The sequence below is a fragment of the Thalassophryne amazonica genome, chromosome 6, assembly GCF_902500255.1.
Source record: "Thalassophryne amazonica chromosome 6, fThaAma1.1, whole genome shotgun sequence".
NCBI lineage: Eukaryota > Metazoa > Chordata > Actinopteri > Batrachoidiformes > Batrachoididae > Thalassophryne > Thalassophryne amazonica.
In genome coordinates this window covers 116,252,443-116,269,065 of record NC_047108.1, presented here as the reverse complement: position 1 = coordinate 116,269,065, position 16,623 = coordinate 116,252,443, and the positions used below count along the sequence as shown (strand labels likewise).

The following is a 16,623-nucleotide window of genomic DNA, read 5'->3' as shown; positions in this document are numbered from 1 at the left end:
AAATGTGTAAAACAGCACAAAACATTTGTTCATTTTTTTGATGTGCTGAGGAGAGAAACACTGCAGTTTTCATGCATTTTTGGATTTCATGGAACTTTTTTTTAAATCAGTGCACTGATGAATTATACAACCCCTGGCAAAAATTATGGAATCACCGGCCTCAGAGGATGTTCATTCAGTTGTTTAATTTTGTAGAAAAAAGCAGATCACAGACATGACACAAAACTAAAGTCATTTCAAATGGCAACTTTCTGGCTTTAAGAAACACTATAAGAAATCAAGAAAAAAAGATTGTGGCAGTCAGTAACGGTTACTTTTTTAGACCAAGCAGAGGAAAAAAATATGGAATCACTCAATTCTGAGGAAAGAATTATGGAATCACCCTGTAAATTTTCATCCCCCAAATTAACACCTGCATCAAATCAGATCTGCTCGTTAGTCTGCATCTAAAAAGGAGTGAACACACCTTGGAGAGCTGTTGCACCAAGTGGACTAACATGAATCATGGCTCCAACACGAGAGATGTCAATTGAAACAAAGGAGAGGATTATCAAACTCTTAAAAGAGAGTAAATCATCACGCAATGTTGCAAAAGATGTTGGTTGTTCACAGTCAGCTGTGTCTAAACTCTGGACCAAATACAAACAACATGGGAAGGTTGTTAAAGGCAAACATACTGATAGACCAAGGAAGACATCAAAGCGTCAAGACAGAAAACTTAAAGCAATATGTCTCAAAAATCGAAAAATGTACAACAAAACAAATGAGGAACGAATGGGAGGAAACTGGAGACAACGTCTGTGACCGAACTGTAAGAAACCGCCTAAAGGAAATGGGATTTACATACAGAAAAGCTAAACGAAAGGCATCATTAATACCTAAACAGAAAAAAACAAGGTTACAATGGGCTAAGGAAAAGCAATTGTGGACTGTGGATGACTGGATGAAAGTCATATTCAGTGATGAATCTCGAATCTGCATTGGGCAAGGTGATGATGCTGGAACTTTTGTTTGGTGCCTTTCCAATGAGATTTATAAAGATGACTGCCTGAAGAGAACATGTAAATTTCCACAGTCATTGATGATATGGGGCTGCATGTCAGGTAAAGGCACTGGGGAGATGGCTGTCATTATATCATCAATAAATGCACAAGTTTATGTTGATATTTTGGACAATTGAAAGGATGTTTGAGGATGATGAAATCATTTTTCAAGATGATAATGCAGCTTGCCGTAGAGCAAAAACTGCAAAAACATTCCTTGCAAAAAGACACATAGGGTCAATGTCATGGCATAGGGTCAATGTCAATGAGCAGATCTGATTTGATGCAGGTGTTAATTTGGGGGATGAAAATTTACAGGGTGATTCCATAATTAATTCCTCAGAATTGAGTGATTCCATATTTTTTTCCTCTGCTTGGTCTAAAAAAGTAACCGTTACTGACTGCCACAATCTTTTTTTCTTGATTTCTTATAGTGTTTCTTAAAGCCAGAAAGTTGCCATTTGAAATGACTTTAGTTTTGTGTCATGTCTGTGATCTGCTTTTTTCTACAAAATTAAACAACTGAATGAACATCCTCCGAGGCCGGTGATTCCATAATTTTTGCCAGGGGTTGTACAATCAAAACTGCTTTTGCAGACAAACAGGTTTTGGATTGTTTTAAAAATACAAAAATACACTATTTTACTTAAACATATTTGATGGAACTGGTCTTTTGTGGTTTATTTTAGTATACACTTGTATTTTGTTGTATTTTTGCCTGTCTGTGGACATGATTTAAGAAAATTGTGCCTCTTCTTCATTGAAACCATCAAACCTGCACGTTGGGCACTTTCTTAGATTTGTTATCTTCAGTAGGTGTGATCTGAATTATGCTACTTTATGCCGCATGATTTATTTCATATCATATTGTGATTGTTTCACAACAATTAGACCGTTACATTACAGATGTGAAACAAAATCCAGCTTTAATCCAGAAGGTGTGATGTGCAGAAGTGGTTCATAAAATAAAGCCGGAATGAAAAAAAATGTTCCTAAATTTCACCATATTTAAAATTTATTGTGAAAATATTAAATACTACAAAACACAAATGTTAATACTATGAACTTAATTTGAACATCAAACATTCTGTAACCCTGCATAAAGTCCTCATCGTAAAAATTATCAGCACACTACATGTTCTGAAAAGTTTGTAAAAGATTTTTAAATTCTAGATTAGATTCACATTCATTTAATTCCTGTTAAACAGGAACCAGAGTGACATATTATTCTGTGCTGTTTAAGATCCTGTGCAAATGTCAGCACTAGCCAACAATGCAGGGGCTGGAGACCTCTCGTTTGACCTTTGCCCTCAGTCCACGGAGTTCTGTGTTCTCACCGTCCACCAGCAGTCCGGATTCAATCATTGCCCAGGCTTTACTGAGCTGCTGCTCCCCGTACTGCTGCAGCGCCCCCCGCAGGAAGCATTCGGACACATGCTGCCTCCCTAGTCCAGCTTCTATGCATCGGATGGCCTGGTCCCTGTGGAGCTCCAGGGCTCGGCTAAAGTCCTCCACAGCCAGACCTTGTCTGCTACAGAGCACGTGGCTGCGACCTCGCCGACACAGATCCTCGGCCTGGATGCATGCGTCTTCTGAGCAACTGGACTCACAGCGACTGTGTTTCTGGATCACTCTGTCCAGGTCGGCGACAGCCTGCTCATGTAAGCCCAGCTGGGCGAGGCAGGCGGCTCGCTGGCGTAAGTACTGGAGTTTATGGTTACCTGTTACTTGGACTGCCACAGTCAGCAGGGGCAGAGCCAGGTCCCACTGACCCCCTGAGGACATGCTGCTCGCCTCCTGTGCTGCAGCCTGTTGGAACATAAACACACAGCAGTGAAACGGAACATGTAAATGTACATGTGTCAGTTTACAGTGCAAATTACTGAAATAAACAGCAGCAAATTATAAAAGTTAATCCAGAAAAAAAGCGACAGTCTGTACCAATAAATTTGTCCTGGCGTGTACTCGGACTGGGGTCCACGGTCACTGCTTACCTGTGCCACGCGTTTTTGCTGATTTAAGGGGATCAAATCCAGCAAAAACTCCAGACTCGAGGGGTCTTTCTCAATCAGTTTGCTGAACCTGTGAGCTGCACTGTGGTAGTTCTGCTGCCACGCCTCCACCACGCCCACCCGGGCCTGGGCCGCGCCATCCCTGGGCTCCTGGCCAAACACCTGTACCAGGTGAGCAGCTGCTGCTTTCATTTCTCCTTGGAGCAGAACAACCAGAACAACAGGAATAAGACAAACTGCACTCAGGAGTTCAGTGGTCCATTTTTTCATCAAATAGAAATGTCTCACAGCTCCATCCATAACCAGAATTCAGGATCACACTAAGGATTAAAGAGGAAATGTTTGGCCCCGTTCCCATCTCACCTTTGGCTAAGAGTATGTCAACATGGAGGAGATGCCATCTAGGATCTCTGCAGTCAGTCGTCATTAGAGCTGTGCTGATTACAAAAGTCTCTCTGAGCTGCTCCTCCTGACAGGGGACAGCATTTGCAACAAGGACATCTGACAGTTTGGACCGACACAACTGATGCATCCAATCACAAACCAGCTTCTGAGCCTTGTCCTTGAGCGACAGGATGTCCTTAGTGACCGTGTTGCTGTTAATGTGAAGAGCCACCAGGATGTCCTCAGTGCACTCCTGTGGAAAAACTCCATTTAAACATTAGCTCGTTATAGATGCAACAAACAGGTGACAGAAGAATATCTGAAGTGGAAAGTCTATAAGACAGTAGTGAAGATGTAGCAATTTTTGAGAAGAGTAATGAGGATGGACAAGATTGGGAATGAACGTATCAGAGGGACAGCTCACTTAAGACGGTTTGGAAACAAAGTTAGAGAGGTGAGATTGAGATGATTTGGACATGTGCAGAGTTACCCAGGGTATATAGGGAGAAGGATGCTGAGGATGGAGCCACCAGGCAGGAGGAGAAGAGAGAGGCCAAAGAGAAGGTTTATGGATGTGCTGAGGGAGGACATGCAGGTGGTTGGTGGGACAGGGGAAGATGTAGAGGACAGGGTGAGATGTAAACGGCTGACCTGCTATGGCGCCCCCTAATGGGAGCAGCCGAAAGTAGATTAAAAAAAAGAAAAGTTATAAGAATGCAAAAGAAAGGTGAATTTTTTCCTTTAAAATGTTTTATAAAATTTTACAAAATTTTATTTCCGAAGTTACCTTTTGTTGGTTGAGCATGAGATAGGTGAAGCCTCTTCCACACAAGGCCTGCACATGTTTCGGGTTCTCTTTCAGAATAGTGCTGAAATCAAAGATGGCAGTTTTTCGTTGGCCCAGCAAGGCGTAACACCTCGCTCTCTCCAGCAAGGAGTCAGCAGCCTCACCACCTTTAACAGTACATTCAGTTGATTTAATTCACATAATCTTCAGTGTTATTCTGTCTTCTATTCTGAGCTACATGTCTCCATTTAATATATGCACACAAGTATTTTACCAAAGCCATTGTTTAGCAGCAAATAAAAGTTATCTGATGTCATATGCACTCATATTTACAACTGTCATGTGTCAGTATATTTAAAGCTCTATGGCTCTTCAAATTTTACAAAACTGACAAAATTGAGTTTACAAAAATCCATGCATTACTATGTTGGTTTATTTTTGTAATATGTTGCAAAATTACAGCTCATTTTAAGAGAACATATTTTTCTGTGGGAAATTCCATTGTGAATATTGTCTTCCTACTGTCCTTCTAATGCCTTCGTGCAGACAAAATGTAGGCGCGTGAGGATTTGAAGTTACTTTGGACCTGACCCACTTGTTATTAATTCTTGTATTATTCCTTGTTATTACTTGCTAACTTTTACTAAATATATGAGAAACAGATTTATACAGAAATAAGCTGTTGCAGAGCGTATTCTGCCATCTTGGTTTATTTTGTTCGAGCAAGCAGCCAGCTGTCTTTCTTTACTCTAACTGGCTCTCACTCAGTCCTTCCCAGGATTCCTCACGCGTATCAGTGGAAGCCCCCATGTGATCTATGATGTCACTACCAAATGTAGATCATGCAGTCTGATTGCTCGAATTTCTACCCATCAGGGGTCATAATTCTATGTTGTTTCCAGACAGCACAATTTTTTATCATATTGGTGATAATATATTATGAATCCCTTAACCAAATGCTATGTGGTTCCTCTCCAGAAACCATCACCTCATCATGGTGGAGAGGTTCGTCTATCCCTATGAGCCGTCATGCTCCTGGTAGGTTCTCCCATGTCAAATTGGTCTCAGGCAAGGGGCTGGACTAAGAATGATTCACAAAGACTCCATGAAAAAATGAGGCAGAGGACACATGACCCGGTCCAGAGGAAGCCTGCTGGCTGGGCTTGCCATGGAGCCTGGCCGGGCACAGACTGATAAGGCAACGTGGACTTTCCAGCTCCCCAGCTGAAGGGAGAACCGCTGGCGTCGGGTGCACTGTCCCATGGGTGGCAGTGAAAGTCGAGGGCCTCAATGGACCAGATCAGGGTGGGAGAGGCTAGCTGTGGGGGCGCATCCCTCGATGCATCTTTTTTCTAAACAGAATTTCTTTTGTCTCACTGTCTTTAATAATCCATAGCAGGCAGAGGAGTGGCCAAATGGTTAGTGCACTTGGTTTCAGTACGAAAGGTTCCCGGTTCAAACCCCACCCCTGCTGCATATCTCCATGTAATGTGGAGATCCATCAGGAAGGGCATCCAGTGTAAAATTTGTGCCAAATCAACATGCAGATCCAAACTGGATCTGATGTGAAAACAAGGGGGACAGCTAAAAAGTTTTAGTTTTTATTAATAAAGACAGAGTAAAATTCAATGAACATATTCAGTTGATAATTGCTTGTAAATGTTACTTGAGTTATTGTTTTAGATAAACTAATATATGCAAGTAAAATTTACTTGGAATTTCTGAGTGGAAAAACTTGCCTAGGTTTTTTCAAGTAAATATCACTCCAAAATTTTTTCAGTGTAATGAAAGCTGAAAACTTAAAGCCAGGCCTAGAAAAGTATCTAATTTCCCAGATCAAGATTCCAGTAATGACTCACTGTTAATTAAAGCAGCTCACAGATTCACACCAAAAACAAATCAATTGAATCTTCACCAGAAGCCATGATCGCAATGGACAGATACGCCACCGCCTCCCTGACAGCGCTCTCTTCACTTGTGCCATCCAGGATGCGTTTTGCAGCAGAGTGACAGTGTCCCTGCAGAAGGGCCCGGTCCTTCTGTTGTGCCACTGCCAACAGGGGGCACAAGCAGCTGGTATCGCCACACTGGATGAGCTTTTTCAGAAGCTGCAATGAGAAAGAATTTAATCTTTGATACCTTTGCTCTGAACACTATCTGATCCAACACCACAGTGGTGGCTCCAGGGTTTGTTTTTTTTTGTCTCTTGGTGGGCTACATGGGGGAGTACGCATGATGATTTTGTGGTTCTATAATCTGTAGCAAATGTACAAAAATGCATTTTAAGGTATATTTCCAGTGCCGACCAATTTTTTTGGTCATGTGGCACATTTCTCTGGACATGATCCTGCATGCAGATGTCTTATGCTACACTCACATTAGCAACAAATGACAGCGATATGCAGTTGGTTTTGCCGCTTGATGGGCCTTCTTGGGGCGTGCCCACTACAGCTCCATAAGATGTCCTGTAAATCACTTCAGAGATGTTATCTGGTTACAGTGTTTTAACATTTAGAAGTGTTTATGGCTTGCTAACTTTTACAGAACATATAAGAAACAGATTTATACACAAGCACAGCTGTTTCAGAGGGCATGCTGCGATCAAGGATTATTTTGTTCGAGTGAACACCTAGCTGACATCACCCTGCCTATTCACTCAGACTGGCAGTCGCCGTGTGGCGTCGCTCAGTACTAGCATAAAATAGACTTCTGGTCTATTTTGGCCCCACCTAGCAGGCGGCAGAGCAACCCATGTCTCTTGCTGCTACAAAACACCCACTCAGACTGAAAATGAATACTAAGTTGCCGCTCTGTCGCTTTCTGTCACTTGTAGCTAATGTGACCGTAGCTTTCGTGTTGAGGACCCCGACGGCTGGAAGAGGTCAAGGAGATGCCCACGGTTCACCTGGCTGCAGTAGATTTAGACTTTCAAGATATGAGGCCTGTCTTTTGTTGATTTTGAGCAACTGTAATTTGAAACAACTACCATATTTTTTGGAGTGTAACTCACGTTTTGTTTTGTTTTTGTTTGTTTTATGTTGTTGTTTTTTGCTCATTTTTTGAGGGTCTGCGACTTATACTCCAGTGTGACCTATATACCAAAAAAAAAACACGTGTTATTAAAAATAATAATTGGAATGACTATTTATATCGGACTTATATCGTCCCATCCTGTCTATGGCTGTTGCTGAGACTTTGATTCATGCATTTGTCTCTTCTAGATTGGACTATTGTAATGCTCTATTTTCTGGCTTACCGCAGTCCAGGATTAGGGGTCTTCAACTGGTTCAAAACGCTGCTGCCAGACTTTTGACACAAAGTAGAAAGTTTGACCACATTATGCCCGTTTTGGCGTCCCTGCACTGGCTTCCTGTTTCTGCAAGTTCAGATTTTAAAGTACTGTTATTAGTTTATAAAATTGTTCATGGACTTGCACCTCCCTATCTGGCTGACCTGGTAAGCCCCTATGTACCGCCTCGGGCCCTGCGTTCTCAGGGTGCAGGACTTCTGTGTGTTCCCAGGGTGAATAAAAAGTCTGCCAGTCACACAGCTTTCTCCTACCGTGCCCCAATCTCCCGGCACACATTCGGCAGTCTGATACTGTGGAGACTTTTAAGTCATGTTTAAAGACTCATTTGTTTTCCCTGTTTTATCATTAGTGTTATGATGTGTTTTTATTCTTGTATTCTTTTATGGTTGTCTTTCTTTTATGGTCGTCTTTTTATTGTGTTTTAAATTTTTTATTGTTTTTTTTATGTTGTGTGAAGCAGCTTGAGACAATTTCATCGTGAATTGGCGCTATATAAATTAATAAATTTGATTTGATTTGAAATGTTGACTTTCACAGGAATCAAATAATAAACAGTACGCTTCAAGAATGCATAAAAATCCAAATTTAAGAGCTGAAAATACAGGAAGAAAAGGTGCGACTTACACTCTAGTGTGAGTTATATATGGGTTTTTCCTCTTTAAGGAGCATTTTGTTTCCGCCCCTTCATGTGGGTCTACATGGCACAGACTGAACAGTCCAGAAATGCAGGACGGTGTCGAGTTTATTTGGAGAGATGGCAAGAACAGAATATGAAAAATGTCATGAAATCTTGACAGGAAATAAAAACGTATTTTCAATTTCCATATTCGGAACAACGTTATCTCAAATGTCTTAGACCGTGTTAGCATCTCTGGGTTCCACGTTCAGGCTCTCCAGCCTACATTTACATACCTGGTTGGTGTCATAAAGGAAGCCTCTGTGTAGCTGCAGCAGTGTGAGGCGCGCCAGGATGGGTGCTCGGGGGCTGGTGGGCCCAACAGCAAGCAGCAGCCGGTATGCTTCCTCCACTCGGCCAAGCTGATACAAGGCATCTGCTGCCAGGATTTGAGCTCCATCAGCACTGGGCTGGAGCTCCATCAGAAGTGCTGCCAGTGACTGGACTCCAGCAGGTGTCCTAAGATGGAAAGAAAGCAACTTCGCACATGACCAGGGACAAAAATCTTTCAATAAAATCTGGTTTGGCTGCGTGCGTGTACGCTGGTGCTCCATCATACCCAGTTCTGTTGGTGTCTCTCTTAGATGGGGGCTGGAGCTGATCTTCTCCCAGGTGCAGATGGGAGTGCTCATCAGTGCTGCAGGTGGGTTGCTTCTCCTTCATTCCCTCCAGCATCACTCTTCCTTGCTCCAGTAAAACAGTAAACAGCAGCCCTCGGCAGTTCCATGGCACCAAGCAGCGCACCGTCAGTGCAGCTTCCCGAGGCTGCAGCCTGCTGGCTGTCACATAGTCCAACGCCGCAAGGTAGTACGAGCTGCTCAGCATGCGCAGGAGACCCCTGCCACAGAGCGCCCGCACACAGCTGGAAGGATGCGGGGCGCTGTGTCCAATCACAGCCTGAAAATCCTCTAGCGCTCCTTTGTGGTCATCGGAGAGAAGTCGCGCATACCCGCGAAGGACCCGCACTGTGTTCTGGTAGCTCTGCTGACCTTTGGAAGCAGCAAGCTGACCACATATGGAGAGGGCCTCTTTGTGCTCCCCTCTGAGAAGGAGACAATCAGTCAGACGAACCCGCAGCTCTCTGCCTCCACCGTCTGGCTCCAAATGGCACAGAGTCCGTAACTGAGTTATGACAGGGTCCAGAAGCTCTACTCCATCAGTGGACCGAAGGTCTGGACGACTAGTGACCCTCTCCCTGTAGCCAGACAGGCCCCGCTCCGCCTGCTGGCACAGGTGGTTGCGTGCGGCCATCCCTGTGCCCTTATCGGTAAAGAGCTTTTGGAAATAAACTTGAGTAGTGGCGGGATTGATCTGGAATGCCTTGCCAAGATCTTGGCAGGCTTCCAGTGTGCGGTCTCCTGCTGAGAAGCAGGCAGCTGCTCGAGCTGTTAAGAGTCTGGCTCTCCTCTCAAGTGTCTCTTTGATGGACTTTTCTGCACTGCTGCCTGTTTCTTGCTGACTATGACTTTGCTGTAGGATAACAGAGTACATCTCTATACTCTCCCCAAACCTGCCTGACAAAAACAAATGTGCTGCTTGAAGTTCCTGCGTGACTACATTACCTGGTGAAATAGCCAACACAAACTCCAACATTTCAGCCGTATTCATGTCTAATTCCTCCTTTGTCGCTGTGGAATGTTTGCTTTCAAACACCAGAGAGGGATTCAAATGTAGGATTTGATCTGTAAAGGCCTTCAAGATTATGGAAAGGTGCTGAGCTTGTCTGCTCTTGACCAGTGTGATGGTTTCAGTCTTGTTATTGTGGAAAGCTTTGAGGTACAAGTTCAGCCCCTTAACGCTCTGAGGCTCTGAGAACAAACATGCAAGGGCCCGAGTTATCTCCAACACCACACGAGTCGAACCTTCTGGATAAGGGTTTCGCTTCCCATCAAGCAGGGCAGTGCAGCGAGCGGAAATCTCCTCGCAACCATGACCACCACTCAAAAGCAGAGACTCCATTTTGAAAATGGTGGCAGATATATTGTTCGGGCAGAGCGTGGACAAAAACACAGCCACCAGGCCTCTATTAAGACCCTCGGGGAGATGGACTTCCCCGTCACTGTCGAGCCAGCATTCCAGGGTAGAGATTACCCCATCCAGGCTCAATCTCGCCAGGTTTCGCATGTGAGATACAGTGGATGCTGCGTGAGTTCTAAAGGCACACATGTAGAGAGACGTGGCCCTCCCCAGCTCTCCGGCCTCCAGGAACTTGTCTGCATCCTGGCACAGCTCTATAATGGTGGCCCCGGGTCGAACAACAGCCGTCATGGTCAGGCAGCGGTCAGCTGGGAGTGAAACAAAAACAGTGAGAAGATCTGTGTTAATTCTGTCTGCATATTATCACAAACATTTCAAACAGCTGTTGAAAATATGAACACAGCTTTAGTAATCGGGTCCATAAGTATTTGGACAATCACAATTTTTTTTTAATTTTGTCTATGTACACCTCTGTTGTCATGGCAATCTTTCGGTGGCGAGGAAGCTTGTCTCTTGTTTGATTCCTGAACAAGATGGTGGAATTTTTTATCCAGGGTCAATCAAGAGATGTCTGTGCATGTGTGTGTTCAATGTGGAAATGTCGACAAACACACGGTCCTTGGCAGATCCTTAACCTGGTCTGATGGCTGGGAAATCTCAGATGATCAGGGTCTGAGGACCTGCTGCAGCCTTCATCTGCCTTCACAAACATTGGGTTACAAACCATCACCTCCTTTGCCTGATCCACAGTTGAGGACTTCCTGTTTCATCAGAGACCCGTTAGCCGTCTTCTGTTCAGAGTTGTTGTTGGGCCTTCATGGTTGCTGTAACGGTCACAGGGCACACAAGGTCTCCATCATATTTTACCGCAACAGGCAATCCCCTACTTGATCCAATACTTTGGTGTTATGACACGGGCAAGGGGCTGGATTTTGACACCGAATTTTGCCTCCGTATACCACCAGAATGGAGTTGGAATGAAACAATCCAGATGTTTTTGTAGTGTCGACGTACATCTTTAATTCCAGGAATTTAACTAGAATACTACCATTTAGGAATTACAGCCATTTCTACATACTGTACCTTCATATTCAAAGACCATAAGTAATTGAACAAACTAAATATATTGTTTCAATAAAATCAACACATTTACAGTCGAATTTCTTTCCACAAGTCATTGGATGGATACATGAATATCTTAGAGTTCATTTACATCCATCACAACTGTACAGTAAACCTGGAGCAGGCATTTCTCAAAAATGGACTGACTAGTGAGGGAAGCCACCACACCAATGACAACTCTAAAGGGATTATAGACCTCTGCAGCTGTGATTACAGAAACCTTTGTCTGTTGCACCATCAGTCGCAGATTCAGGTTGGAGTGGAACAGAGAATGATTTTCATACCAGGAATCAAATCAAAGGCTTGAGCGTCTAATAGTCCTTATGGCAAATGGGATGAAATTTCATGTCTTCTTTATAAGAAAATCCTTTCTGAATATCACAATCCTTCACAGACATACACACAGACTGCGCCTCTATTGGCCAGCACTCAGAGAAGATGTGTTAACCAACGATAAAATCATATCTAATCCTATGGCCAAAACAGCCTCTTTCTTTCTTATATCATTGTCCCCATTACTCTTTCAAAATTCTGCCACAAAATAGAAAACAATTTTCCACAATATTCTGGCCATTACTGCCCGTAAGTACAGCTAAATGCCTGGTTTCAGCTCATGAGGAGTGAGTCTTTCTGCCTTCTTGCCACATGACAGATGAATTCATTGAAGACTGTAATTTTTGTTATCTTAAACTATAAAGTGTGGGTAGTATTGGTTAGTCAAGGAGTGAAAGCATGCTAACAGCATGCTAACATAGCTCTCTGTCTAGCTAACTGATCGTTAGCTAGCTGCTGAGAAACGGCATTTTCTTCATACAGTCCAAATATGTTTGCTGAAAATGTCCTGCCCTACTGTGACTTAATAAAACAAGTGTTAAGTTTAGCCTGCACATAAACTGTGAAATGTAGAATGATAAAATTAGCTAATCATGAAAAGGCAGTTGTAGCAGTTAAGTGGGTGTCAAAATCTAACCCTTCATCCATGTGGTGACACCTGGGTAACAGATCAGATGGAGGAGGTGATGGTAACCCAATAACTGTGAAGGCAGATGAAGGCTGCAACAGGTCCTCAGACCCTGATCGTCTGGGATTTTATTTCCCAGACATCAGACCAGGCTAAGGATCTGCCAACGACCGTGTTTGTCAGCGTGCAACAAGAACCCATGCAGAGGCATGATCTAGATCCACCTGGATATAGATTCCCACCATCCCATCCAGGAACTGACCAAGAGGTGGTCTTCCTCGCCACAACGATGCACAATGAGCCATATTTATTTGTTGTTATTTGTTGTGCCTTTCATCCGGTCTTGATAGAATGTCCCAAAACAGATGGCCACCCCACTGAGTCTGGGGTGCTTGAGATTTATTCCTGTAAAATACAACAAAGTGAGTTTTTTCCTTACCATTGTGCACAGTGTGCTTGCTTCTTAGGTTGGGGGGGAGGGTGAGAGCAGAGGTTCTCAAATTCTTTCCTTTGAAAGGTCCTAAATTAATCTGAATGAAGAGCCACAGGCCAAAAATTTATATATACACACACACACACACACACACGCACACACATTGTGCATCCGGAAAGTATTCACAGCGCCTCTCTTTTTCCGCATTTTGTTATGTTACAGCCTTATCCAATCTTCCCGCTGTGAGGCAACAGTGCTTAACCACTAAGCCACCGTGCTGCCCGCCTTATTCCAAAATGGAATAAATTAATTTTTTCCCCCAAAATTCTACTCAACACTCCATAATGACAACATAAAAAATGTTTTTAGGATTTTTTTTTTTTTTTGCAAATTTATTAAAAATAAAAAACTAAGAAATCACATGTACATACTGTATGTATTCTCACCCTTTGCTCAAAACTTTGTTGATGCACCTTTGGCAGCAATTACAGCCTTGTGTCATCTTGAATATGATGCCACAAGCTTAGTGCTCCTATCTTTGAGCAGTTTGGTCCATTCCTCTTTGCAGCACCTCTCAAGCTCCATCAGGTTGGTTACGGAGCATCGGTGCACAGACCTTTTCAGATCTCTCCAGAGATGCTCAATTGGGCCACTCAAGGACATTCACAGAGTTGTCGTGAAGCCACTTTGATATCTTGGCTGTGTGCTTAGGGTCACTGTCCTGCTGAAAGATGAACCGTCGCTCCAGTCTGAGGTCAAGAGCGCTCTGGAGCAGGTTTTCATCCAGGATGTCTCTGTACATTGCTGCATTCATCTTTCCCTCAATCCTGACTAGTCTCCCAGTTCCTGATGCTGAAAAACATCCCCACAGCATGAGCTGCCACCACCACGCTTCACTGTAGGGATGGTGCCTGGTTTCCTCCAAACATGACACCTGACATTCATGCCAAAGAGTTCAATCTTTGTCTCATCAGACCAGAGAATTTTGTTCTCATAGTCTGCGAGTCCTTCAGGTGCCTTTTGTCAAACTCCAGGTGGGCTGCCATGTGCCTTTTACTAAGGAGGGCTTCTGTCTGGCCACTCTACCATACAGGCCTGATTGGAGGATTGCTGCAGAGATGGTTGTCCTTCTGGAAGGTTCTCCTCTCTCCACAGAGGAATGCTGGAGCTCTGACAGAGTGACCATCAGTTCTTGGTCACCTCCCTGACTAAGGCCCTTCTCTCCCGATCGCTCAGTTTAGATGGGCGGCCAGCTCTAGGAAGAGTCCTGGTGGATCTGAACTTCATCCATTTATGGATGACGGAGGCCACTGTGCTCATTGGGACCTTCAAAGCAGCAGAAATGTTTCTGTACCCTTCCCCTGTCTCTGAGGTCTACAGACAATTCCTCTGACTTCATGCTTGGTTTGTGCTCGACTGTCAACTGTGGGACCTTCTATGTAGACATAGTGTGTGTGTCTTTCCAAATCACGCCCAATCAACTGAATTTACCCCAGGTGGACTCCAATTAAGCTGTAGAAACATCTCAAAGATGATCAGTGGAAACAGGAGGCACTTGAGGTCAATTTTGAGCTTCATGGCAAATTCTGTGAATACTACGTGCATGTGATTCCTTAGCTTTTTATTTTAATAATTTGCAAAAAAAAAAAAAAAAATGCATTGTCATTATGGGGTATTGTGTCTGGAGTTTTGAGGGGAAAATCATTTACTCTATTGTGGAATAAGGCTGTAATTTAACAAATTTTGAAAAACTGTAACAATGTGAATACGTTCCGGATGCACATTACATATATTATGTTGCATGGTGGTTGTCCTCTTTTCTCACAGCAAGAAGGTCAAGGGTTCAAAGGTTACCCATTCTTCAGTATCTTTGAGCAAAATGGCAACATCTGAAAGAATCACAAGTATATCAAAAATTAACATTACAAATCTAAAATAACACATCAAAATAATAAAACACTGGCCTTTAATCTACTCAATGGTAATTTCTACATTTGCAGAGCTCGTCATTGGCCAAGGTCACATCATTAGGTCCAGACCACTGGCCTCTTGCTCCCCATGGTGCACCTCAACCACCTATTCAGTCTATCTTCAACATCAATCTATACAACCACTAAAGAGCAAAAGTGAGGAAAATACTTAAGTACTCAAAATAATTACCCTCATATATTGCAAACATTTTAATAAATTTCTCCAGTACATCAGCAATGTATGTTACCTTATTAATATAGAATATACAATCGAAAATTCGGCCACAAATTTAATAAAAGGGGGGAAAATACAGGTAACTTTTTTGTCCATCAGAACATGCCTATTTTGTTGCTAGATTCCACCATTTAAATTCCTGTATTTTTAATTTCAAGGCCCTCACCTGTACCCCCCACCCCACCACTTTCTTCATGCTCTGGATACGGCCCTGACATAGGTAGCTATTTTCCACTTAATACAGTAAATCTAACGTCTTTTCTTTGATTTTCGTTAGCTCTCTGCCACAAAAGTAGACCGAGCTTCGGTATTTTAAGACTCACCCAGGGACTCGGTGTCGGTGGTTTTGTTACTGTTGTACGTCCTAAAAGCACAAAACTTTTAGGCCTCATTCTTGCAATTCAATAGCTGTAGCTTCCACGTTGCCATGACAACACAGTGTGTCCACTGGTACAACAAGGTGGGTGCAAGCGGAGCCTTCTTCAAAAAAAAAAAAAAAATTTAAATAAATACAGACCGACTGAGAAAGAAAAGTACGAAGACAAAGAAGAACTGTCCAGGAGTTTGATCGTGACAGTAAAGTTTTGTTAAAACTCCACCTGTCTGAGCAGACCGCTGCGACTGGTTACCATGGAAACCGCTCATGTTGGCTCCTCCTCAAAATGAGACTACGGTTTAAACAAGGACAATAATAATAATATCTGTTACAATTCCTCTAATTATGATTATAGTTAGTTATTACTGAGCAGTATATTTTGGTAGCTATTCTTTTTTATTTTCACCTAAAATGTATCAACTCCAGCGCCCCCTGTAACGTCGTTTGTTTCTTCATGAAATCCGAAACGTGTTCAGTGACTTGAAAATGTTCATGTATGAATGAATGAATGAATCAAAATGAATGAAAACTGTTTATTTCGAACATCTGATACAACAACAATTACAAGATAGATCAGTAAAGACAACAACAAAAAAGTTCCTACTGTGTACCCAACATGTCCGAAAAGGGGTAGGGTGAAGCATCAGCTTATTTATCCCTACCCCTTCTTCCCCACAACCAGTAATACCCTTTGCCACATATACACAGAGATTCCTACACACCTAAACCGATATCAATATATAGATATATAGATATATGTATATATATATATATATATATATTATAGATATATATCAACATACATACCACACATATACACACATATATACATAATATGATACATATACACATATATATACACAAACATAAATATACACCTACACAGACCTCTTACATACAAAATACTAGATATTTACAAGCCGAAGCAAAAAACAAAACACCCTAACCCTCATTACCCTTCCTCTTCCCTATACCTAGAAAAAAAACATATTTTTGTACTGCTGTTTGAACTGGTTCATGCTTGGACATTGCTTGAGCCCCACTCCCAATCTGTTCCACATCCTCACCCCACAGACAGAAATACAGAAACCTTTTAATGTTGTTCGTGCCCACTGATGCTTAAATTAAATTTCCCCCTCAGACTGCAATCCCCTGATTTGTTAAAAACATATTTTTTTAATATTTGCTGGAAGTAAATTGTTTATTGCTTATACACGATTTGTACTGTTTGAAAATGAACCAAGTCTGTGAATTTTAAGAATTTGGATTGTAAAATAGTGGATTTGTATGATCTCTATAGCCAGTATTATGAATAATTCTTATAGCTCTTTTCTGCA

The 16,623-nt window shown here is 42.5% G+C and overlaps 1 protein-coding gene across 1 annotated transcript; it reads right to left on the bottom strand.

Moving 5' to 3' along the window:
- Nucleotides 1-1,614: 1,614 nt before the first annotated feature.
- Nucleotides 1,615-15,363, bottom strand: LOC117511535. The gene is made up of 8 exons (XM_034171541.1): nt 15,234-15,363; nt 8,754-10,497; nt 8,449-8,671; nt 6,142-6,334; nt 4,227-4,393; nt 3,419-3,692; nt 3,038-3,252; nt 1,615-2,852 (listed from the first exon to the last, which is right to left on the bottom strand). The coding sequence occupies exons 2-8, from the start codon at nt 10,478-10,480 to the stop codon at nt 2,307-2,309; spliced, it is 3,345 nt and encodes a 1,114-aa protein (XP_034027432.1). The 5' UTR covers nt 10,481-10,497; nt 15,234-15,363; the 3' UTR covers nt 1,615-2,306.
- Nucleotides 15,364-16,623: the final 1,260 nt, after the last annotated feature.

What these genes read in the sequence shown, in the direction of transcription:
- LOC117511535 (XM_034171541.1), bottom strand. Translation starts at nt 10,480, where the DNA reads ATGACGGCTGTTGTTCGACCCGGGGCCACCATTATAGAGCTGTGCCAG. An exon ending in TCCTTTATGACACCAACCAG is followed by an intron (nt 6,335 to 8,448) that starts GTATGTAAATGT and finishes TTCTCATTGCAG; the next exon opens with CTTCTGAAAAAGCTCATCCA. An exon ending in TGACATACTCTTAGCCAAAG is followed by an intron (nt 3,253 to 3,418) that starts GTGAGATGGGAA and finishes TTCTGCTCCAAG; the next exon opens with GAGAAATGAAAGCAGCAGCT.